This window comes from Labrus bergylta, chromosome 2 (assembly GCF_963930695.1).
Source record: "Labrus bergylta chromosome 2, fLabBer1.1, whole genome shotgun sequence".
Taxonomy (NCBI): Eukaryota; Metazoa; Chordata; class Actinopteri; order Labriformes; family Labridae; genus Labrus; species Labrus bergylta.
The window spans coordinates 23,922,789-23,948,982 of NC_089196.1; the positions used below are offsets into that span (position 1 = coordinate 23,922,789).

The following is a 26,194-nucleotide window of genomic DNA, read 5'->3' on the forward strand; positions in this document are numbered from 1 at the left end:
TGTGTGTGTGTGTGTGTTTGTGCGTTTGCATGTGTTTGTTCCAGCTCTTCTAGTCTTAATCTTTCCCATATGTTCTCATTTCATGCTTTTGTGTACGTGTGCCTTCACTATGTATCATGTTGCTTTTGGGGTTTGTCCGTCTCTGTCTGTATGTGTTTTTGCTTTCTGTGTTTGTGCATTTTCACATTTATTTTTCTAGACGTTAGAATATATGGTAAACGATTTTTTCTTTGCCTTTGTGTCCCATTTTGGTAATTTGGTCACTTATCTTGATTCTTCATTAAAATAGAATTGGGTAGGCCTTCATAGGAGGCAACATTTGGGGTTACGCTTTGTTAAACCAACAGTATTAGAGTTACACAGCTGAACCAAAAAGGCTATTAACATATGTGTTTATGAAATCTTGTTTTTCATTTATTTTTATAAGTCTTCTCTCCGCATCTATGCTGTTCTTTTTCAGTGCACATATTTTTTCTCTCTCACTGACAGTAATAGAAGAGTTTGCAACATCAGTGGAAAATACTTTTCCAGCAAGCAGACTCTGGTGTCCATCTGCTCTGTGTTACTTGTTGTACTTTGGTCTCTCATATGGTAACATGCAGCGTTAATAAGGCTCTCGTTGCATACCACAACTAAAGCTCTGAACACACACATGGGCCCCAGTCAGCTGAACCAGAAACAGAATGAAACCAACCAAGAAGAGAGAGAGAGAGACAGGAAACTCAACAGCAGGAGACTTAAAAGAGACAGACGGTTGAGTCCATAAGCTAGCACAGAGGAGGACAGACAAACATGATTAGGTGTCAGTTGGGACGGCGATGATGTGTTTTATAAACTCAACCTCTGGAGAAATCTTAGAAGAAAATGTGTCAATTTGTCCTAATATAATTTAAGTAATTTTTCCATTTCCTGGTTACATGCATAGTTTGTTAGCTATCTAATTGCTGCATTATGCACATAAAAGTACCAGACCCACATGAAGTTTATAGAACCATCATCACTGAATGTAAAATTGACTTTTTCTTCATTCTACCTGTCTGTGCCCAAAGCTAATGCACCTAAATGTAACTGTGCTCACACACATCAGCCTCATTCAGCTGAATAAGGTACTTTTGCTAAATTCTGTTTCACACTAAGCTGTACACTGCTGCAATACTTTTGTGCTAGACTTATTATAGTGTTTCTGTTATTCTAAGTTAACCAAAATCTAATCAATTGAAATGCTTATTCAAGCCATCCAAAATTAGATTCAAATCTGCCTTTCTGCTCATTCAGCACAATAACAGTATTAATTCATTATTCTCTGAGGGATAACATTTACAGTTAGTCACATGTTATTATTGAATATTGCAATATAATATTACACACTGGAGATATTTATTAACTTAACATTTACATTCACAATATGAATCAATATAACTTTGAGAGACTCAGAAAACTCTTACCGTAATTACAATTTAAGTCTGAATATCAAAAAATATCCAATTCATTTATCATGGTCACTGCTTTCAGAATTTGAAAACAAAAAATTAATTAGGATGTACTTTGATCATTTTTTGACGTGATAGTTTGGTTTTGACTTTTTGTCAACCAAATAAGAAATGTTAAGGTGTAACATTCAATTCAATACAATGAGTAAGGTCTTTTTACCTGCTCTTTTGTAATGTTAACAGACAAAGAGTAAGGTATTTTACCTGCTTTTTGTAAAGTGTCTTGAGATAACACTTGTTATGAGTTGACGCTATACAAAATAAATTGAATTGAATTGAATTGAATTAACATAAGTTTCAGGAGAAGTTGATTGTGAGAAATTCTTACTTTTCACTACTGTCACTCTTAAAAGACTGTTGAAAAACGGTTGAAGATGCCCAATGTGCAGGAGCTACAGTCTTGTTGCACTGGTCCCTGGTTAAACTCCTGATGCTTTTTCGAAATTTATTTTATTTCAGTAACAAAAATGTGTTTGTTTTTTTTCAATACAATATAATACTTTATTGTCCCGCACAGTTGGTACACAGGTTTTCATATGTAAGAACGTAGGTCGGGAAGAAACACAGAATCCTCTATGTAATCGACTCGTGCAGATCTTTCAAAGCAGATCAGATCCAGAGCAGAGAAATTCTTCAGAGAGTTTTGAGTTTCAATTTGTATCATATCTTTTCTCATATCGCACCCACAAAGTCAAATCATTTACTCTTTCCAAGGATTGAGTTTCATAACATCTAGAAAACATGCCTTAAACTGACTGAGTCATGTGACGGATATGTGCGTGGGTGCACATCAATGCTTGTGTATGTGAGTGATCAACATATTTATATATGCAGTGAGTATCATCTTACCAATCCATTGTCTCTACCCGGGCAGATTTAAAAATGTAATTAACTGGTAAAGTGGGATTTCAGCTGTTTGTTGCCTTTTACAAAAGAAGGTGACAAACAGCTGAAATCACACTTCGTTCTTACTTATAGTTCATAAAACTTGATTTCATAAGCTACAGTGGCTTTTTGGACACAAAGGGATTTGAGTTTCACTTTGCTTACATGCCTGAACTTGTCCGCCCTCTTCCTTCTAATTTTGCATGGACAGATCTTTATTGTACACCGCCCACAGAGATCTGAGAGAAATGTTGTAGAAAAATCTCAATAACAAAACTCCTCTACTTCCTTGGGCAGCCATCCAGTTGGCTCTGAGTTTCAAAATCCCTCTGGAAACAAAATGTCTGGTCGGTTGGCACTGTTTTGTTGGTTGATATGAAAGACTGCCAACCATGAGTTTGTTCTTTGCTTAGATTCATTTTGACCTCTGAGCTTTCTGAAAAACTTTGAAATTCCAACAGCCAAGTTTTGCCCCACCACGGTGGTTATTGGAAGGTTAGTTAGCAAATGAATTAGCTAAAGCTGTGAAACTGACTTTTGGCGTTTGCACTTTCCTCTGGCTTAAAAAAATAAACAATTAAAGAACCAAAATTTCCAATCTAGTTATTCATCATCACCTGTTTTGTGCAAATTAATCCCTGCAGATGATGCTCTGTTGGTACCAGTGCAAGAATGCATACACTTAACATTACAGCAAAGATAGTAACTTTGAATCAAGAAATGGACTTGCTAATATGCAGCTGCGAACTTGTAAAAGCATCTCACTGAGAAGAAAGCTGGTTTAGATTCTTGAGTCAGTTTTGGTGCCCTCTGTGGACAGAGCATTACAAACAAAATATCATCCTGTTTTCTTTAGTAAAATGTATCAATTTGACAGCTTTTGCTGTGGAAAACGTCAAAAAGAGCTGTTTCTACAGTGTGCTGTTCATCACTTCATATGACACCTTCCCCCAGGCAGCAATCTAGACATTGATTATATCTTTATTGACGTCGTCAGTCTTCATGCCGAAGGTCTTGTTTGCTTTTGTAGGTCATAAAGTTTGAATCTCAGTCTGGTTCATAACCAACTAAAAACTCCTCACAGGGGCTTTAACCACATTAAAATGGAGGATCTGTCATCTTGCTTTAGTGGAAAATATTAGCTTTCTGTTGGTTGTGGATTGGACACTGGCCTCTGTCGATAGAGTCTCAGGTTACATTCAATGTTTTGTAGTTTAGCCTCTTGCCTCTTACCAGTAATTAAGAGTCCTCACAACACAATTCCTGAAAGTGGGTTTTAGGGATTAAGTCTGGGTACAAAACCAGCGTATAGCCAGAATCTGCAGTAATGACTCTTGTCAGGAATAAAGTGACTCACCGAGATTCTATGGAGTTAAAACCCACATATTTCCAAAGAAGGCACACGGACTACACAGAGAGCTGCAACGTCTTAGATGTTGTATACGACAAACAGTAAATAACTACATGATGTTCCTTTCTTCAACTTCTGTCAACTACAAAATCTGTAGACAAACAAAGACATTTCAGAACATTTTTAAAATAAATCTTACAAGTTTCTGCTATTTATTGTACAGTGCTATACAAGACATCTAAGTTTTGACGTTTACATGAACCAAGGGCATGCCTACGTTTTTCTTTGCAGGAGAGAATTGCAGACCTTGATAAATGGACTGCTATGTCTTCTGTGGATGAGGCCTTTAGGAAACTCTGTGGGAAAACCTTGCATATGTCTTGAAGAATATTATGTCAGTCATAAAGCTCTTGTTGGCTTGCAGAAGTGGCTGTTGGTTCCAATGTTTAGAGAACGGGGACAAATTATCAGGTTACACCAATGCTTTCAACCCTTTGTGGAAAACTGAGTTCAGCCAAGATGCCTAAGAGGAAGGTTAATAATGTTGATTTCAGGACATGCAGAAAAATATAGTTGTCCTGACTCATGTGAGAAGAACGCTATTGCAAAATTTTGATTAAAAAAAAAAAAAAAGGACATCATGACTTCATGAACCTCCCTTTAGCACTTGGTGTAGATGTGGCTCAGTTGGTAGTCGGTTGTCTCTTAACTGGAAGTATGAATGTGTATGAATGGAATTAGTTACTTCTGATGGTCACTTACTTTACATAGCAACTTCTGCTATCAGTGTGAGGATGGGTGTTAAAGGGGAGGTGTGACATGCTGTTTAAAATCGCCTTGAGTAACAAGCTCCATTTACCAATTATGGGTAGTGTGACCAGAACTTAACTGGTCAAAAAAGAAGTCAATAGCGGGATAAAATTAAAGAAGAAAAAGGGATTAGGTCAGACAATGTGAAGTTAAAGATGAATCCTTGGTGGTCAAACTGAAACCAAACTGCAGTGAATAACTACATGAACACTGAGCTTTACCTTTTTGGAGGCATTTTGTATTCTTCAGTGAATCAGATATCAGTATCATTATATGAATGTCTTGCAGTATGTAAATTATTGCAGGATCGCTGCACATTGTGACATCCTCAGGTGAAGCGGTTCATGCATCTGCTTCAGATCCCTCAATGCAAGTCCAATGTGTTGTTGACCATGTTCCAGCTGTAGAACATGCTGCAGAGAAAACTGGAAAACTGGCTTGCTTGCTCTAGAAGAAATCGTTTTTTACATCACCTTTCACCTTTACAAAAGAGGAGTCTGTAAAGCAGAGCAAGTAAAGCTGAGCTTTGTGACAAATAAGCTCACAGTGGGTTCAAATTACAACAGCCATCAGCTTCTCCCATTATTTAAGGCTATTTTTTTTTATTTGTAACCATTTAGACATCACAATTACAACCAATAATATCTTAATGAATAAGAAAGAAACACAGTTTATTCATTAATATTTGTAATAAGACTATATAAAGAAAAACTTCTCATACAGTGTTTAAAGCTACTGAGTGTGGGTGGAGTGTTTTTATGATTGTCAGTATGTGCTTGAGTGTGTTTCAGAGAGACAAAAATCTATAGAAACATCTTAAGGAAGTAGAGTGGTTAGAGTCATGTGGTCAAGATGTTTGTCAGCTCTCCTGTAATGTAACCTCTACATAAATTACTGAATATATGTGGAGATTTGTACATGGTGATCTCAAGTGTGTGAACTTCTTTCTTCCCTGCAATAATCTTTTTGCTGAACCATTTGAAGTGTGTCAACCACAGTGCCAGTGCACAAGACCTTGCCGAGCTGCATTTGGAAAGCCCCCAAAGGAAAGCTGTGCAACACTCTACAGTTCTCTCTGGGCCTCTGTTGTTCTTATCCGTCAGTGCCATAGACAAACACAGAATCATACCACAAACACATACACCTGTAACCTTTTTTTTGCACCATTTTGCTATTGTCCATGTTAGTGTAAGTGCAGTAAGGTTACGTTTGTGAAGCACTGTGTTGTGTTTCGTGTGTAGTCTTCTGTGTTTTTATCTGCAGTATTAAATGGTGTTTGTGGTCCTGTGAACACCTGAAGCTCACACAGTGTCCAACTTGTGACTTTTTATTGATGATATTTCAAAGGCACTTAATCAATGAAGGGTTTTTTGACTGGGTGGACGGCTGTGGTTCAGTGGTAGAGTCGGTTGTCTCTCAAGCTGAAGGTTTGGGGTCTGATTCCTAGCTCCTGCAGTAACATGTCTGATGTGTCCTTGGGCAAGACACTTAACCCCAAGTTGCTCCTGCTGCTTTGTTCGGTGGAGTATACATGTGTATGAAAGGGATAGCTAATACTGATACAAAGCAGCCTCTGCCATCAGTGTGTGAGGATGTAAAAGTGTAGGTGTGACCTGTGGTGTAAAAGTGCTCTGAGTAGTCAGAAGACTAGAAAAGTGCTATTCCAGCTCAGCTTCATGGTCATTTTTGAAGACGTTGTGTGATTGTTGACCTAAAAAACTGGTTACTGAGTTTTATTTTTATATACCCTGTGATCCATGGGCATGGATCACTTCAAAAATTATTTGAGCTGAGGTTGGCAATTTTGGGGGAACCATGCAGCTACTTGTAGCTCTGTAAAGTCAGAGTGCCAGAAATTGTAGTTCATCGAGTAACCACTTGAGACCTCCAAAAGTAAATCAATCACCAATCGGACCCTTCTGAATATGTCAAGATGTACAGCATAATTATATTGATCATTTTATAATTGAATAGAGCTGGAAACAAAACGGTTAGCTTGCTGATTTATTAACAAATGAATTAGACAAAGCTGTGAAACTTTGATTTTTTTATGTTTGCTCACTCTTTCCAACACCACCCTTTGGCTCTCTGGCTTTAAAAAAAAACCTCCAACAATTTCAAATCCAAAATGTCTGATGTAGTGATTAATTAGAATCTGTTTCATGCAAATGAACCCCGGCAGATGCTGCTCTTTTGGTGCTAGAATGCATACAATTTACATTACAGCTTAGCTGCAGTTATTTGCTTGTTTACTAAAGGCAGTTATGTTTATTAAAAAATGTATGTATCATTATACAATTATACTACAAACCAAAATTGGGATGCATGTACAATGCAGTGCATTTTGTGGCAGAATAGTTTATAATTTGTATTTGTGGAATTAAACAGGCAGCTGAACCCTGCAGAAACTCTGACTTTATATTTCTGTTTAGTATCTGTGCTGTTCTCTACCTTGCACCGCCACTCTTTCCTTTTCTCATTTTTCCTTCTTTTTTTTTTTTATTGTGAGTCACATCTGCAGCCCTGCTAAACCCCCTCCCTGATTCCTCTCCGGGCAAGTCTTGAGCCTGGTTTCCATTACAGACCAACACACAGCTAGCATTTATTCATTAATTTGCCTCTCGGTTTTCTCTACTTTTTTTTATTCCTATTGCCAGCAGAGATGATTTGTCAATGGGGCTGTCTGTGATTTAAACATTTAGAGTTTGCTCTGGCAATGGCTAATCCAACTTGGCTTTGAGTCTTGTTTGGGAAAGTTATCATGGCCAGATCTCTTTCCCTACATAAACCTGGTTCTGGCTCAGTGGTTTTAGAAGCTGTAGTCATAAGGGGGCAAATCTGCACAGTAATGTTTATTCAGAGACAATGGTGTGGCACAGGGGCAGAAGTGAAAGGAAGGACAGGAGGGAGTGTTCTTTCCCAGCTTCTGGGCATAGGCCTGTTTCGGAAGTTGGTTGTTGTAGTTATAAAGGATCAACCACAGCAATTTATGCCCGCTAAAGGAATGCTATAACTGCACAGACTGGGACATGTTCAAGCAATCTTGTGAATATTTAGATGAACTTACTGATGTAACATGTTCTTATGCTGCTTTCTGTAGAGACATGATCATCCCCTGTAAGCGAGTTAAAGGAGCTATATGTAACTTTCAAAAATAGTGCGTTTGTAGCGATACCGCATGGCCGTTAGGCGAACTGCACCAGTAACCTGTTGCTCGCTCTCCCTCGCGTGCTCGTCATACGTGCTCGTACGTACACAAATGAGCATCATCATCGGCCGCGAAACACTGGATATTTACCGGCATAATGTTTACAGAGGAGGTCAATGGTCATACACGTGAAAGTCTGTGAAGGAGTCTGTGTGTCTGTATTCATTCTCCATCCTACAAACGACAGATCGGCAGGCACTGGCTGAGAGCGGGAGTGTGTGATGAGTTTGTCCGTCTTTGAGAGCTCCTTGGGCGGATAGAAGTGTGAGGAAGACGGCCTCTGGCTGTGCAGGTGAAGACTGGGAGTGTGTGATGAGTTTGTACTGTTGATCTCTGTAAGCGGAACGGAGTGAGGAGGACGTTGAGAACGTGCATAAAATGTCACTTCCTGGAGCTTTCGCAGAAAATATGACCCGGGGAAACTTTTTATACAGGCAACACAGATAGACAGTGAACATACTTTTTCACATCAGTTAACCGTTCGCTTATTAATGAGCGATAAAAAACGATTTATACATGTAAAAAGTTACATATAGAACCTTTAAGGTTTACCCTAACAACAAACAATGGGTGACCAAATCTGTAAAAGTTAACATACAGAAAAAGAAACTTGCCTTCAAACAGGGTGATAACATCTGTGGCTGTCTAATCAAATCTTGTGCGAGATATCTGGTACCTGTATTTCAATACATCTTTAACAGATCATTAAAGGAACAGCACATACCCCAGGTCTGGAAAGATGCTGGAAAGAGGTAGTCCCTGTTCCCAAAACTAGTTCCCCTAAAATCCTTAATGATTTTAGGCCAGTCGCCCTTACATCAATTGTGATGAAAGTCTTCGAAAAACTGGTTAAGGTAGAGATTCTAAAGAGATCTGAGCATGCACTTGATACCCTGCAGTGTGCATACAGGCCACACAGAGGTGTAGAGGAAACATTTGGAACAGGAGGGGTTCCATGCTAGACTTTTATTTGTTGATTTTTGCTCTGCTTTTAATACCATACAACCGCATGTGTTTATAAACAGGCTTTTAGACCAGTTTTATTTAGGTAACACTCTGATTGGCTGAGTACTTGACTTTTTAACGAATAGAACTCAGAGAGTGAGCGTAAATGGAACCCTATCCGAACAAGTCTGCTCTTTAACTGGCTCTCCACAAGGATGTGTGCTTTCACCACTCTTGTTCATCCTTTACACAAATATGTGCCAAAGTACATATGAAAATAGGTAAGTTTATCGGAGAGTAACAGCTGAGTCTGGAGACCTTGTACACCAGGCAGGTGGAGCGGCTCACCAGCTCAGTCTTAAAAGATGAGTCCCATCCTCTATACTGTGAGTTTCAGCTCCTTCCCTCTGGACCAAGACTTTCAGTTCCAAAGTGCAGAACGAAGCGCTACAGGAACAGCTTTGTCCCAGCAGCCATTATAGGGCGTAACAAGTCATAGTGTGTGTGTATCATGTCTTTCCTCTTTGCTGCTTGATGTGGTCATTGTACTTTCATGAAGGCCTTGCATGGAGGGACGGAGATAGCAGCCTGAGAAGTTATTGTCATGCTTCTTAGTGGTTCTTTATTCACGTATTATTTATTCTGGTGTTCACGGCTCTGTAGCTTTTACAGATCAACTTGTTTTATTAATTGTGATTGGAACCTGCGCACTTTATGCACAGCAGCACTTTTACCCATCTACCGTGCATTTGCACTTTGTGTGTTTTATATATTGTCCGTGTTGTATTAAGTGTCTCTCCCTGCAACCACATCTACCTACGGGTACAAATAAAGTAACCTGAACCTGAACCTAAACTTGTCCCATATTATCCACCACTGTGGGACATTGCTATAAATCAAAGGCTGCAAGCAGTGATTATTGTCTTTATCCAACCAATTGTTGTTGTTTATTAAGTAGACCCCCCCCCTTTTTTTTGTTTTTGTCTGGCCACAAAGTCCTATCCCTTCTCCTTTCTACATTTTGCTTAAAAAGAGATTCATAAATAGAGCTTATTGCAAAACGTCTGCCATCTGAAAGATTAATTGATTTAATTTCATCATTATCAGTATGAGCATAAATGTTGACAAATAGAAATCCCAGGGCTTAATTTCCTGTTTACTTTATTTTTTGTAAGTTTGTTTAGCTAAGATTTTCTACAGCTTTTTTCTGCCTTTATTGTAGAGACGGGACGGTGGATGGTGTCAGAGATCAGGGAGAGAGAGAGAGTGGTGAATGACATGCAGAGGAAAAAAAAAGATGGGATTTGAGTGCTACAGCCTTATGCGTAGCCTAACTGCGCAAACTAACTTCTAGGCCAACGGTGCTTTGTTTTGTTGTATTTTTGATTTGAAAGATGATTTCACGTCCAGTTTTCTCCATAGTTTAGTCTTAATCTTTCACACCAGAAATTTTAAACGTTTCTTTATTCAAATAAATATTTGCCAGTATTTCTTTTTTCATGTGTCTATCTTTTTTTTTTCATATAGACTTTTCCACATGCGTACACAGTTACTGGACACATAACACACCCTTAACTGACCATCACACACACACTCACACCCATAACTGACACATGAGAAGTCTGACACATGTGGATGAGTTGCACACACATTAAGACACACACACAAACACACAGTTTTCCATCCACAGCTTTTCCCTCTTTTATAATATTATTTTCTCACTCAAGACGTAGATCTGCATAATTATTCATCACTTAGTTTGAGACACATATTTAAGCGGGAATAGATACTTCCCTTTCAAACTTTTTACAAGTAAACTGAAATACCTGGAAAGTCAACTTTACCCAATAAAATGGTGTTGTTGGGTTCATTTGCTCTCCACCACTTCATGCCATCACACCTCTGTTTTTGTTGTTAGTGAGCTCATCTTCATATCTATCCTGTTATCAGTTAAATTTCACTTGTATCTTCATTAGCTTATGTTTGTGTAGAGACAGTGTTACACTCATCAAGAAACATAGTGTACCTAGGAGAATGTTTGTTTTTTTTTTATAAAAAGGAAGATTAAAAATTACCCTTTAGAGCAGGTTACTTCCATAACAGTTACATGTTTGTATCTTTTCATCCACACTGTTTTCCACAGACATGTACACCATCAAAGAGAGTTTGTAAAATGAAGTTTTATATATGTTTTTATTCACTGCAATTTGGACTCTTAAAGCCGCCTTCATTTGTAACACTAAAATGCTATCATGGTGCATAGAGTGTTGTTTGTGATGAGTTCAGCATTTAAAACATGTCACTCCAAAACCAATATGCTGATTACCTGTGATTATTCACAGGACTCACTGTGTCAGTAGCTTTCATCAGGACTGTTTTTTGTTTTTTTTTGCTAGAAAGCCGTTCCAATCATCAGATAGTAGTTCCAATAAAATCTGCTTACAGTCAGCTCTGCAGCTCATCAAGAGATTCAGTAGTGGTGAATATTTTCAGGAATGATATGTGACTTCATTCTGAGTTGAACTAAACCAAATGTTTAGTTTTTTGTGTTGTGTTAACAGCAAATTCAAATGCCATCCATTCTTATTGTGTTTGAGCAGTGACGGGAGTGTCAGTAGTAAATTCAAATTATTTTCAAAGAAGTGATATTCAAAAAATATATCTGTCAGCAGAAGTACTTAATGGCACGCTCACATGTATGATATGATTTTGACTTATCTTCATGATCTTTCAAGCTATCTTAGTCACAAATAATAATCCTGTCTCTTTTTTTTTTTTGCTTAAAAATTTGACCTTAACCTTCCTGCAGGGTTGCAGGACAGTTTTATCTTTGACTGAAATACTTCCAGCCTACAGCTTGAATTGTTGTTTATACTTTTGAAAACTTAAAATTGAAGATTTCTGCAGGCATGCAGTGCAATAAACTAGTTCATCTGCTCGTGACTTACATACTTACTAGAGCTGTACAATAATTGTAATTTCAACAGTACGGTACTCAACGGTTTGAGTGTTGCAGTAAACACGTCATATCATATCAAACATATCATGTATCTTTCTATGTAGGAGATTCAGCGTAGTTGTTGCAAACAGGCATTGTTAAAAACATGAAGAACAACAGATAAACTGAGTCATTGCTTATATTCTCTCATTAATTTGTTTTTAGTCGTCACACTTTATATCGTTATCACAATATGGAACACTGTTATCACACATTATCGTGGAGGCCTCCACTTTGTTATGTAAAGTTTAATATCTTAACTTGACCTCCTCAGAAAAATAAGCTGAATAGTGTTATAAAACTTTGTAAGATGTTAGCACTTTCTCTTCTTTTTCTGCTCCGTCAGGTTTGCTAATTGCTCTTTTTCTGTGTTCAAAACCACAGCTGATTCATTTACATGGAAGTGCTCTTAGTTCTGTGAATCTTCAGTGTGCTTTCTTAACTTCTGCATGTTGGCCTTGTATATCAGTATTTCTGAGAAGTATGTAAGGAGGGCAGCATGATGAACTGACACATTTATTCATGACTGAAGGCTGCGTCTCTGGCAGCTTCTGACAGGTTTCCTAGAACACACAAATCTTTATCAGTGTTTGTAACCCCACAGCTTGTGTGTGTGTGTGCGTGAGTGTGTGCGTGTGTGCGTGTGTGTGTGTGTGTGTTTCCCACATCCTCGATGATGCCACAGATAGTGCTGAAGTGAATTTGATCAATTCTAGTGATCTGCTGGCTCCATCTATTTCACCTTTGAACATGCTCTAGAAAGAATATGCACAAAGGTGGCTAACACCTTTTTCTCTTTGACTGTGAAAGATTTGATCTAATTAAAAACACCTTGTTCAGAGTAATATGCTTAAGAAACCTTTTATAGTTACAGATTCTACAGTTGTATGAACAAACTGAAGGAGCTGATTGTATTTCAGTGAAAAAGGTAATGTTTGACTTATAAGTTCAAAAACAAACACCTAAAATGTTGCTATTTTCATGCATATGTATTACAGTGTGATCACAGCTGCCTTTTCTGGATTAAAGCCAATTATTTGAATAATTGAAAATGAAGGCCAGAAAAAGGTCCCTGCTTGTTCTTTGACTTTTCTCAGTGTAATCACTTTTTGGATCTTCATACCACACCAGTCCTGCACGAAATGTATTTCTAACCAAGAGACCAAAATGTACATCATTACAGTAACATGTAGCAACCTTCACAGTTGTTCATTTCAATTGTCTTTGGAAAACGACTTCCAGTATTTCTTCTTGTTAGGTTTTAAATGTTGTGAAATGCATTCCAGAAGAAAAGTTTGGCCACCTTGTCGTGGAATAAACGAGAAGTGGAATATAATCAGACGAGCTATTTATGTCCCCCTGACCCTGGAGGAAGACCTCGATAGTGTTTGTGTGTGTGACACAAACAACAGGTGGCGCGGATTTGAAAACAATGGCAGCTGCTACAAATCACAGACAGTGTGAGCTGCAACTAAACTACAGATAAACACATTACAAAATAAAAGTTATGTACGGCAGAGTTACAAATGTTGGTGTATCTTTCAAAGCAAAGTGCAAAATATTGCATTCAAAAATATGTCCCCACTTGTTTTTTGAGGAAATTAAATACCAAGTAGTTAGAAGTTTTAACTTATTGAAATTAATATATTAAACAAAATCTGTTTTGTTTTTTTGTCACATTTTCTGCATTGCTACATTTGACTGGCACACCAATTCTAATATCTTAGTGTGTCCTCTTCTTCTGTGGTGGTTTATGAGCGCCTGACTGGAGAATTAAAACAGCTCTTAATACATAACAGTGCTGGATGGAAAGTGCTTGTATTCCAATTTTCTTTGGCTGATTAGTTTTTTTTTACAAGTTGAAATGTGTGAATGAAGAAAGGACTCCTATGGTACATTTATGTTTTTAATGGTACCTGGAGCTTTTTCTGGATTTATTGACAATAAGAAATGTATAATAAAGAATCTCAGCAGCATTTTTGTTTGAGTGATCCTGAAACTCAGAGAAGAGAAGCAGAGACAGATGTGTCGGTCAAGGTCTCCCCTGTCCTCCGAGGTCCTGACGGGTGGTGTTGGAAATCTTTAAAATCGCTGCCTCTGTGTGTGTTGATTGGGTGTGTGTGTGTCAGCGTAGGCCACGTCGACCCTCTCAGGGTTTTAGGAATGTTGAGTTTGTGTCTGTCAGTTGCCACAGCAACGGCCTACAGAAAGTACCCTGGGAAGATGATTTTGGACTCCAAACATCCTGTGTGTCACTCGTGTGTGGGTGTGTGCGCTCAGACTTGTGTTTGTGACTGCGTAGGTGAGAGGTCGCATTGTTTCATCCGTCACTGTTTGTTTGTTTGGGAGCGTTATACTTTTTTTTTTATTAGTTTATATGATGGGAAAAAAAAAATCTGGGTTATATTAATTTTGCACTACAAACTAAGGTCGTCCACATTTTCAGTACATTGATAATTTTGTATACTACAAGTTTTAAAACTATATAATTTCCATTGTTTAAATGGAATGGGATGCCAGTTCACCCAAGGACTACAGATGTAAATTATCTTATAGCTAACTCTGGTACAGCTAACAGGCCCTAAACTGTCCCTGTCAAAATAAACAAATACATTAAAAATCAAATTGAAAAAAAAACTTCCCGAGCGCATGTGTGTATTTCAGCCTGTGTGTAGCATGTTCAACAATAGTGTAAAACACTGAATGTCCCTGAACTGACTATATCAAAGTTTATCTTCTTCTTCTAAATATGTAACCTGTGTGTGTGTGTGTGTGTGTGTGTGTGTGTGTGTGTGTGTGTGTGTGTGTGTGTGTGTGTGTGTGTGTGTGTGTGTGTGTGTGTGTGTGTGTGTGTGTGTGTGTGTGTGTGTGTGTGTGTGTGTGTGTGTGTGTGTGTGTCAGTGAGTGAAGTTGAAACATTGTAGTGGAAGTTGACTCAACCTGAAAAGAACCAGAAGTGATAACTGAAGTCGATGCATGGTCATAATATGACTGTGACAGATCCCATTCAGCTTTAACTTCTGCGTAGATCTGTTGGTTGATAAAATTGTCATATTTGAGCTGTAAAAAAGAAAGATGTCAGCTAATTTATGTTTGTCATCCAAACAGCACAGTAATTAATCAGTGTTAATAGGTCTTTAATACATCTTGGTAATAGAAGTCTTATGGTCTATAATACTGCATGAGTGAGAATTATAATTTCCTACACTATACCTTTATATTTGTCTTGTTGAACCAAAATCTTATGGGTCTAAATATTTGTGTCTACAGTTAAAGGTCTTTAAATCCATTCATTTGAAATACTGAAAAAGGGCTTTTTAATGCCTACAAGACAGTTGATAGAGTCACATGCCATGACATGCGGGAAAGGATCTACAGGTTGGTTTTGAACCTTGGCAGCACGCCTCAAGGACTATAGACTCTGTACATGGCCTCCTGTGCAAACTAACCACTAGGCCAGTTGAACGCTTCTCTCAGTGTAAATGCGTGGCTTTGATGAAGACCTGGAGGAAGCTGATAAGGAAAAGATTTTGTCTGACATTGAGAAATAAGTTGGTTTTCAACCTCAAAGCATTTCAAGAGAAATTCAAGAGAAATCTTGCCATTTCTTTTGTATTGTGATGTGAAATTAGGTCATCTTGAACCTACGTTTTATCTGGCCAGCAGTGAAAGGAGAGAGGGAAACACTGCACTGTACTTCTGTTGATGATACACTGTTTTAGTTTGAAAGTGAGCTCCATGTTTTGTTCAGCTGCTTCTGTTGCTGAAGGTTTTTTGTGTTGACAAAACAGTCACACTTTCTCAAGGAGGAGAAAAAGCATTCTTAAGTCGGATTATGCACACACACACACACACACACACACACACACACACAGCTTTAATCTTTCAATATTAACTTTTGTCAATATTTTGACATTATGTCCTCGTTTAGTTTTTTGTCTGAAAGAGAATTAAAATGTTAAAATATTCTCTGCATGAAAGTTTTTAGCAAATTAAGAAATTAATGTAATTGTTCCCTATAAGCACTGAATAAAAATGAATATATTCCTGTTTACTTGCTGCCTCACTCTGCTCACTCTTAACGTCCATGCCTTTATCTATTTGTTGCATTTCTTTCTAAATCGCCACAAAACTGTGTTTAAACTTGGAGGAGAAAAAAGAAACATGTTTCATTAGGTTACTTTTGGGTAATCTCTAAAATGTAATTAAAATAGTTTAAGGTGAAGTCTCAGGCCCTAAAGTTAAGTTTAGGGCCTAAGAACCTGTTTGTTACACACAGTCTGCCTTTGTTTATGATAGAAAAGTGAATTCCTTCTCACATTTAGTGCCTGCGTCAACTAACTTTGAGTAAGCCTTGCGAGTAAAGGAGGAGTAGCTCCTCCGCTTGTGTTGTTAACAAAGTTGATAAAAGAAGTTAATTTTCATTGGTCAGTGAGGGAGAAGTGACATTGATGCATGTGCAGATTTGACATCTGCTCAAACGCCGTGAGCACAGCAACAAAAAGCTGCTGGGCAGGCATTTTTGTGCTCAGGGCGCTGAGCGCTTAAAACACTGAACTGCAGTGGTGTTGTATAGAATGAAGGCGCTAACAGCACAGAAAAAACACTGTTAGTGGAACCAGACCCTTAGAGCCTTAGTTTAAGGTAAAGATAAATATTTGATCTGAAATAATGTCAATAAAAAGATGCTAGTTGTCATCCAAAACTCTGAAAGGGATATATCTATTTGATCATTGTGAATCTTTTTCTGGTTGATTTGCATCCTATATTTCTTACATTGCTTTATTTTTCAACTCCAAGTAGCTGTTCTGTTTCATTGTGTCTTTACTTATGAGATATGTGTTTGTTGTCATTTTGACTTTTGTATATTTATTCATTTAGATTTTTTTGTATACTTCTGGTTGCTGTTTTTATTATTATTTTTGCTTCTTGTTGTCTTCTTGAACCCGTTGTGCTTATTTTGTGTTTGAGGTCTTGTTGAATCTCTGTTGTGTTGCATCTCTGTGGGCGTTATGTTTTTTTGTTCTTTGTTTTTGTCTCTTTCATGTCCTATTGCATCCATTACGTCTTTTTGCGTCTCTGCATTTATGTTAACGGATTAAAAAGTGACAAAAACAATAACAAAGTGTATGCATGCAAACACACATTGCTTGTTTAAGTTATTGAAGTAAATACTCAGAAAGAAGTTACAAGCACATAAGAACTACAAGAAGACAAAGAGGGAAAGGCCTTCACTGTGTGTGTGCGTGCGTGCGTGCTTCTTCTCTGGGGAGTATTACAGACCACAGTTGCAGTAATAGGAAATGTGCTGGGAGCTTGAACTTGCTGCCCTGATGGAGTTAATTCACAGAAATCAGGCCTGCTATGTTGTTGCTCAACCAGTCAGACATCTGTTGCCTGTTTTTTGTCTTCTTTTTTTCCCCTCCACGGACACATATGGTTCCTCAAAGATGATTTTAGTCAGAAACGTGCTTACATTCTCACTATAAATTACTCTAAATGAGTCACCCTCAGCTCGTATACTTACAGACACACAGAGATTTCATTAGCTTTGACACATCCTGTGTAGTTAGGGTGTTAGTGAAGATTGAACTCAACCTCTTCATGTCTTTGTTCTGTTGATTGATGGGAAATACAAACATTTTCATTCTTCTTCAAAGGTGTAGTTTAAGACACATGGCTTTTGAAACTATTGCTTTCATTATAGATACATGTTTGATTTTTTTTTCTTATCAGTAATGCAACCTAAAATTTCACTTTCTATTTCCTAGAGTGTAAGGTGAAGTATTTTCAATGTGTTGTTTAGTCTGACCAAAAGTCCAGAACCTGAGAAGTACATTATATCACCCAGGAGGGATTGAAATTGCAGGATCACTCACACTGATGATACAATAAGTAAGAAGCTTCAAAAAGACACAAGAATATGTTTCACTTTGGGCGACTGTACCCACCTGAGGGATTTCTGCAGCAGGTAAAGAGCCAGAGATCTCACCCCAAGTCAAAGTGACAAAAAAGAGTAAGCTTTAGAGTTTCATCCATCTGCGATTAGAGACACAAATAAGAAATATGTCATTTTGCTGTGTAAACGTCGGGATGTGTTAATTAGCAACTGCTGGCGAAAAGTTTTAAGCCATGAACTTGAAATATGAGGATACGTCAAGGTTGACAAAAAGTAGTGGTGAGCCACGTATTCCTGGTATATTCTGGTCTCTATTGAGTTGCTGCTGCACAGATAATACGACCACGCAAAGAAAACACAACTGAATGCAGACAATAAGTTTTTAAAAAACGCCTTCAACCAACGAAAACAGAACCAATTCGTCTTTTAGATGAAGACAAATACATAAATTTGTTCATAGGGATTCTGTTGGGATCTCTTCTAAAGTGAGATTTACAAACATATGTCAAATTATCACTAATCGCCAGAGACAACTAATCTAAGATGTTAAACACATTAAGGTCCTGATGTGTAGTTAATAAGTACTTCATTTATATTACAATATCTGAAGTAAAAAGGAGTTTTTCATAAAAGGAAAGATTATCTGTTGTGGTTGTTGTCATCTATTTTGGCTCAAAAGTTGATGTTAAAGTTCATTTTGTTCTTGGCGTTGTGGTTCATGAAACAAACATAAAAAAGACTAAGTATCCACATGTGAAGACCAGGTGTTGCAATAAAAAGATTCTTCTCCGAGGTTGATTTGTCATCTAATGTTTTAAAGACAGAGAACATAATATAAACTTGTCTTTTTTCAATTTTATAACCTTTGGTTTTTGAATCATTGGGAACACTCCATACTGATGGAAACATTTTTTTCTTACAGTATCTGTTTCAATAACAAGTTTTCTCTTCTAAGTGTGTCTCTGGCTTTCATGCAAGTTTACACCATCTACCTTTCCGCTGAGAAAACACAGATTTGTATAGTTCTCGCTCTCTTTTCTTTTCCTGCTCGTCTCGGCACAGTTATGAAAAAACCTAGAAGTTTAACACCCAACACTGAAGAAACGTGTCTCTCTGAACACCCTGGACTGAAATTCAGCTGTGGCAGCAATTCAGTGGCAAGTTCATGTCTAGTCAGTTCCTCATTCAGTGACTCAGATCTCACTGAATGAGTCACATCCCTCTCATCTGTGCTTCACATTGTGTTTTAAAGATAACATAAGACACTGCTGTTAAAAAAATCAAAGACCATTCAGAGTGACTGGGTTTGTTCATGTCACCGTCATGCTGAGGAAATTGGTCAAGTGTGTGCGAGTTGGTTTTAATCTATTAATTTGATGTGTGCGTTCCTGTCTGTTTTTCTGTGTGTGTTTGTGTGTAGGATTAACATAGACATTCCTCAGGCTCACACACTGTCACATAGACTCAAACTCATCCGGCGCACAAAGCCCTGGAATCCATCCTCCCTGCTCTCTCCTCTTCTCCTCTTCATCCCTCCCTTTCTCCCACCCAGCGCCTTGTCTTTCACCGTCTCGTCTGTTTCCTCTCACTGCCTCTGCTCTCTCACGCCACTCACCCCCTGGACCTTTTTTCTTTCTTTCTTTCTTTTTTTTTTCATTGTGTTGCTCTCTTGCATATGTTTGTCCCATAGGGTTTTTTGATGTTGATCCAACTGGTGCTTGCTAAATTCCACTTTGTGCTGTTTATTTGAAAGTTGGAGCCACAAAGGCTGAGTGATATAACCAGAATCTGCTGTCCTTAAATCAGGCATTTCACATCTAGATACTGATACATCACACTGTAGCACATTTTCAGTACTTTCAATGAAGAAGCTGAAAAATGACCAAGTGGTGAGGAGCTAGTTTTACCTGGCAAAAGTTTCGATTGACCTAATTTTTTGTTGATTTTTCTCTGAGGCTGAATCTCAAAACGCCACACCTGTTTTACCTGCACCTTGTACTAATGCTTTCTTCTTTTGTTCAATTATTTGTGATTAGCAAACAGCTTTCAGACGTGCTACAAACACCGCCTGGTGGTAGTTACGCATTACACCCGGTTGATGGTTAAAAAAAAGTATTTTTAAGATGAGAAAACAGCTGCACGGAAATGTATGACTATTTGAATATTTGAAAAACCATGACACATCCCCAGTACAGCATCTTAGTCTCTTTCTGACTTCATACCTTAAACACTTTTATTATTGTAGGAATGAGCTCCATGTTTTGTTTTATATTGTCTTTCTTTACGTCTGTGTAACCTTCACTCACCTAAATATTTCTGCTGTCATTAACAAAGTTCATTGTTCAAATTGACAAAAATGATTGAATTTAGAGGATTTCTTTCTTTCACAACCAACTAAACATAAGATCAAGTCACCCATCTGTTGTAACATTTCACACTCTATATTGATTGTTAACCTAAATCTAGGAGTTTAGCCTGCATGATGCACACACAAGCCTCTTCTTGTTCCTCGTGTTTCCCTCCTCTGTCATTCAGGGCTCATTTTAGAGTTGGCCTCTGATCCAGCATGCCATAGGCCTGTACAAATGGCTAACCAATCATCCATCCATCTGTGTGTTTGTTTGCGTGGATTTGTGTGTGCGTGCGTGTGTGCGTGTGTGCGTGCATGCGTGTACACACATTCCTTCTAATGTCCAGTCGGGTCTCAGGTTTATCAGCAGGGGACAGAGCTCTCACCTGTAAAAAGTATCTCCATATGTTTGTTTTATTAGAGCATAAAAGTCTGGGTCACTGGTGATACTGTTGCAGAAAAAGTCTCAACTCAGAGTTCTTGCTGCATGCTCATTAAAATCTTCACCAGGAAGTCCGTGATATGTCATCGTTCTTTCTTTAAATTCACAGTTTGTCTGCAGGGGTTGACTCTGGCACATGGCCATGAGAGCTCCACATAACTGTGTGAACACAAGTGTGTCTCACACTGACACTGCCCTGCTTTCCTTGCTCTCGACCATATGGGTCCTATTTGTTGGGTGTGAAGACACAGAGAATAATACAAAGGCAGTATATTGTTGTGTGCAGGGTTTGGAGTTATTTACTCACCTACCAATTCAGAAGGTCGTTTCTACCAGCCATTTCTGTTTGCATCTTTTGAAATCTATGGAGAGAACTAAAGAGTCATAAAAATGATGATATCTCATCACCTTAGTCCCTGTGATGTCTTGCTTTAAACAATTATATAAAAAGTACAACTTAAGATTCTTTGTTTCAGTTACTCTTGTTTTCTACTCTGTCTCACAGTCATCCTTTCCTCATTTTGTCTCTCAGGCCTCCAGTCCAAAGCTGACAACCTTCTGCTCAGATATCCAAGAGGTCCGTCGTTGCAACCGTCTGGAGATGCCTGACAACTTAAACACATTTGTTTTAAAGGTAAGTTCAGGCTTCAACTAAAGGAATGACATCAGAAAGGAAACAGTGGTGGTTTGCAGACTCTGCCCGCTGGATTGTTTACATCCACATTTCTTAGATCTCCAACCTACATTCAACATGAAGAGGAAACAGGACAATTATTGTGTCATATCATTTCATAACAAAACTTCACAAATAGCCGGGTTTAGACCTCGTCGGTTTAGACTTGAAGATAAAATCCAGTAAACTTTGTCTCATGAGTTTTCAACAGTTCAAACACCTGTAGGGATTAAAGATGGCATACTTTGATTAAAGCTTTTACGTTGGATTTCACTTCTTCAATCACTTCTCACCATCTACTATCATGTTACCAAAATGCATGATCAGTTCAACACCCTGAAGAAGTCATGATTCAAAAGATGTCTGTTCTTAGTGCTGTCTCGAATTGCATTGACAATAACAGTATTTGAATGGTTTAAAACAGAGAGCCATTTGGAGCTTCTTGTAATATCCAAGTCTACTTTGATCCAAAAACTACCTACAGGAATACAAAAGACAAAGAGGCTCATGTCTCTGATTGTAGTTTATACCATTCTGCATAATAACACTCTCTCCTCTGAAAGGGGAAGCATTCTGTCGCACATACTGACAGCCCTGTTTGAAAATCTGAATTATTGTTTTTTTTACTTTATACTACATGTTACACACAGTTTTAAGCTTTACTCCCTGTCCTTTAGATTTCAACGCTTTATTGATTTCTTAAAAATATGTCTTATCACAGGATGGTGTATCACATGTTTCATGTCTTACCTTTTACACCGTGACATCCTACCAAATTTTGATAGATTGAAAATAAAGTAAATGTAACTTTACCTGAACCTTTTTTTCTAAGTTATATGACTTAGAAAAAAAGGAGAGCTGCTGCATAAATATCAACAATGTGCCCTTAATGAAACATTGCGCTGTTAATGTGTGTTGTCTATTTCTGATCTTTGTAAATTATAATAACGTAATAAATATGTGCTTGGTACATTTCAAATCCAATTTGTCTCTGCAGGTTAATCGAGGTAGTTTGATATTTGAGACAGACAACGACCAGCAGGTCAGCTCCTGGACCACAGAGCTCAAAGAATGTATCAGTAACAGGTGAGAAACACAACTAAAAGTACTCATTATAACTCAATTCGCAGCATCATATATTTGAGTCCAAGGAATTCAGTCATGAAATGTAAAATGTTTCCATCAACCCTAGGAGGCCACATTGATCCCTAACACACATACAGAGAAACAAACACCGATTATGTAACAGGAGCCTTCAACGTCCTTCATCTGTCTATTCATGCTGCATGTTTCCTTGAGTTTCTGAGTGGAAATATTTCACACTTGGACTTTGGCTGTTTTTGAGTGTTTGTGGGTGTGCTGGATGTTTACTTGTGCTGAGTTATGTGTTTACACGTGCAAACATACCTGATCGAGGGCGCTACAGACCGGAGCAGGTTTGGGGATTGTTATATTTGGAATATTCCTGGATATAATCATTCGTCAAGCTCGTTCGTCAACTTAATATTTACACATAACCTTTTAGAGGTAACACATCTGGTGAGGAGGAAGATTCTGTGAAGGCCTGAGAGTTGAGCAATAAAAGTAAGCATGTAATGGATTTGAACTCTTCTGTTTGTGGCATTCAGAGTGAAATGTAAACTTAGAGAGCTGTGGGGGTGTTCTAGTTAGTGCAGTAGTTTAAGATGAATGCTCTATACTTGATTTAATATCATTGTTCCTCTCTGCCTCCCTTACCTTCTTGCCCATCTCAACTCGACCTCAGTTTTAGGTAAAGAATATAATAAAAGTCATCTATAAGAAGGTGGTGGCAGGGCTGACACTATCAATTCCTCTTTGACAGATAGGACTTAAAAATGCCAATGAATGACGTAAACAACACTAATTTAGAAAGGTGACACTTGCTCAATTTAACAATGTCATATAAGAAATACAAGTCTGAGATCCAAGTCCACAAAAAGGAAAATATGCACATAAGAGGTCATGAAAATGTTAGAACTTCGAGATCTAGCAAAGTAATGTTCTGCTCAGTAAAGTATTTGAAACCAATCTTTACATTAAAAAATGTTTTAGTAATACAATGCTTAAAGTAATGAGTCAGTTTTCTGTCTATCAATACAGAGAAATAAAAGAGTAAATAAAAAGTTTTGTGTACAGTGTATGAAAAGGCTTTTATAAGTTTGACCCTTTGTATCAAAGTAGAAGCGTGTGTGTGTGTGAGTGTGTGTGAGTGTGTGTGTGTGTGTGTGTGTGTCTGTGTGTGTGTGTGTGTATTGTGCACGTGTGTAAATGTGTGTCAGTTGTGAGAGGAAGTGTGGGGGAGGTCTCTCCGAGACTTGGGAGAATCTCAGGACCTTTCTGATTTCTGCAGATGTCTGGAATGCTCTAACTCACGCACGCGCACACATACACACACACACACACACACACACACACACACACACACACACACACACACACACACACACACACACACACACACACACACACACACACACACACACACACACACACACACATTGTGAGTCAGTCAGCAGTTCAGTGAAGAGTCGAAGTGATGTTGGAGTAACTTGGTGTTTATTCAGACAAACCGGCTTGTCTCCCACATCAACAAGTATTAAATTCCTCTTAAAGATTCTCCTGTAAGAACAATAAAGTTTAGACTTTTGTAAAATGTCCATTGTCAAAGATCTTTCTTATTAGACAAATCAGAAGTGGAGTAAGCAGTCAACAGTCATGGCTGAGCATTTCAGCTTTAAAGTAGTGTTTGGTGTTCATTGTATCGTGACTTTGCAAACTGTCCTTAATTTCTTGAGTAAAGTATCTTACAAAGAAATAAGAAGCGACACAGAGTGAGGAGAACAGAAAGAGACCTGTCTTCCTGTTATTCACAGAGCTGCAAACTCAAGTCAGCATTTTGGCAGGATTTGCTCCAGCTTCCCTCTTCAACCTTCCCTTTCTCATCTGTGCATGTACGCACACATACTGTCTGTACGTCCCGTTTAACTATGTGTACGTGTGTGTGTGTGTGTGTGTGTGTGTGTGTGTGCACGCAACTGCGGGCAGTGAAACAGAAGAACCGTAAGTTTTAGTTCAGATGTGAACTGGACTCACATCCTGTCTGCGCTCAGTGTCTTCGTGCCTCAGCCTGCTGTTTCCTCCGTGTTCACTAGACTCAGCCCACCACTAACACACACAGACACACGCACACACACGCACACGCACACACACACACACACATCTCTTCTTCCTTCTCCCCTGATCTGTGCTGCTCTCTCGTGCTGGTGTAAAAAACGTGTGATAAGTAGCATTAAACATCAGTGACTCATCATCATGTTCATCTTGTCAGTCACTGGTGTAGGTACACTTTATCTCCGCTGTGGTTTAGTATCTCTAAGATTTCCTAACCACAAAACAAAAAATCAACATGTTGATCTTTAAACACAGGCAGGAGTGAACTTTTTTCAAAGCTATATAATGAAATACGAAACTACAAAATAAAACTTCATGAAGTCATTCTTGCACTTGACCTATTTTCCTCCTCAGGTGCTCCGTGATGAGAATACCATACATGTACTGTGAATCTGTTCTTGTCCTTCAGGTCAGGCAGTGTGGATCTGGAGCCCCTCCCCTCTCCAGTTGACAGCTCTAGTCCAGCCAATCACAGAGGGAGCTCCGAGTTGGGAAGTCACAGTGAGTGCTGTGATGAGGTTCTGTGTGTTAGTGTAAAATAACTTTTGACACACATCTTTTAAGGATAGTTGTGTTCATTAAAAAGATCCTCCTAAAACGATCCTGTCCTGGGATTCAGTCTTCTTGCAGAGCCTTTGTGCTTTGATAGAAAACACTTTAATAAGCCTCTCTCTTAGATTTAAGTATATTAAACAACAGTTCCATTGATATCCCCCCCCCCCCTCAGGCCCCGTCACCTTTGCCCTGCCGGAGCAGGTTGTCCAGAAGAGCGATCACTTCCTGTTCTCCTACCCCTGGTTCCACGGGCCCATCTCCAGAGTCAAGGCAGCCCACCTGGTTCAGAGCTCTGGACCAGAGGGCCACGGAGTGTTTCTGGTCCGACAGAGTGAGACGAGAAGAGGAGACTACGTGCTCACTTTTAACTACCAGGGAAAAGCAAAGGTATGAATCTCAATGTCTGAAGCTGGCCTGTTTCAGTTCAACCAAAAATGTAGGAATACTGATGAACCCTGTTCCCAAAGTTTCACCTGCTTACATCAAACCTTTTCTGACTTAACTTTCTCCCATACTAACAAATGTGTTTTATAGATCCTTGTGTTTATTTCCTTTTGTATTTTGTAGTTTGAATTGAAATAAACTAAACCACAGCGGTAAAAGCTCAACAAGGAAACATGTAAAATACTGCTAGTGGCAAAGAAACAAAACCATATCAGTGACCGCAGGAGGAACGAGGCTGTGAAAATCTCACTTATCGTGATGTTTCTTTTTTTTCTCTCCATCTGCCACTGCGTGTCTGCAGCACCTGCGCCTCTCTCTAACAGAGTGGGGTCAGTGCAGAGTTCAGCACCTGCGCTTCCCCTCTGTCATGGACATGCTCAGTCACTTCCGCCTCTTCCCCATCCCGCTCGAGTGTGGAGCAGCCGGGGCCGTCACGCTGTCCAGCTTCGTGGTAGCAGGCTCCAGCCCTCCATCACAGGGTGAGACTCGCTGTCATATCTCTTGACTCACACAAGTCAAACTTGAGTGACGTGGGAGTGTTTGTAGAAAGGATTAGGGTGCACATGGTTTTGACATCATTTGTTTACGATAAACTCAAGTAATTTACAAGTACAGTAACTGAAGTAGCTCCTGAAACCTAGGAGCACAGCATGTTTAATGTCAGCAAATCCAGAAACCTTTGATGACTCAAATTAAGTGATGGAAATGCTGATTATTCACATATTGCTAAATTTGCTTTACAGTTGAACAGAAACACATCTCATGTAAACTGCGATCTGTGATGCATATTTACCTCTGTGGTTCCAGTATATATAATCATGTTATCAGCCTCATGATCTCCAGTAGTATTAACCACCACAAAAAGAGTTCAGAATGATCCTCTTGTTTACAGTTAACGAGATGTATCATGTTCAAATCAAGCAGGATTAAGTTTTGTTGTTTGCACTCACCA

The 26,194-nt window shown here is 38.6% G+C and overlaps 1 protein-coding gene across 5 annotated transcripts in view; it reads left to right on the top strand.

The window, feature by feature from the left end:
- Positions 1–26,194, top strand: part of sh2b3 (SH2B adaptor protein 3) — a 52,470-nt gene that overhangs the window by 23,051 nt on the left and 3,225 nt on the right. For all 5 annotated transcript variants that reach the window (XM_020630496.3, XM_020630498.3, XM_020630494.3 and 2 more), the window contains 5 exons: positions 20,911–21,012; positions 22,049–22,137; positions 24,653–24,744; positions 24,971–25,185; positions 25,544–25,721. In XM_020630496.3, the coding sequence (XP_020486152.1) occupies positions 20,911–21,012; positions 22,049–22,137; positions 24,653–24,744; positions 24,971–25,185; positions 25,544–25,721 (676 nt within the window). The remainder of the gene's footprint in view (positions 1–20,910; positions 21,013–22,048; positions 22,138–24,652; positions 24,745–24,970; positions 25,186–25,543; positions 25,722–26,194) is intronic.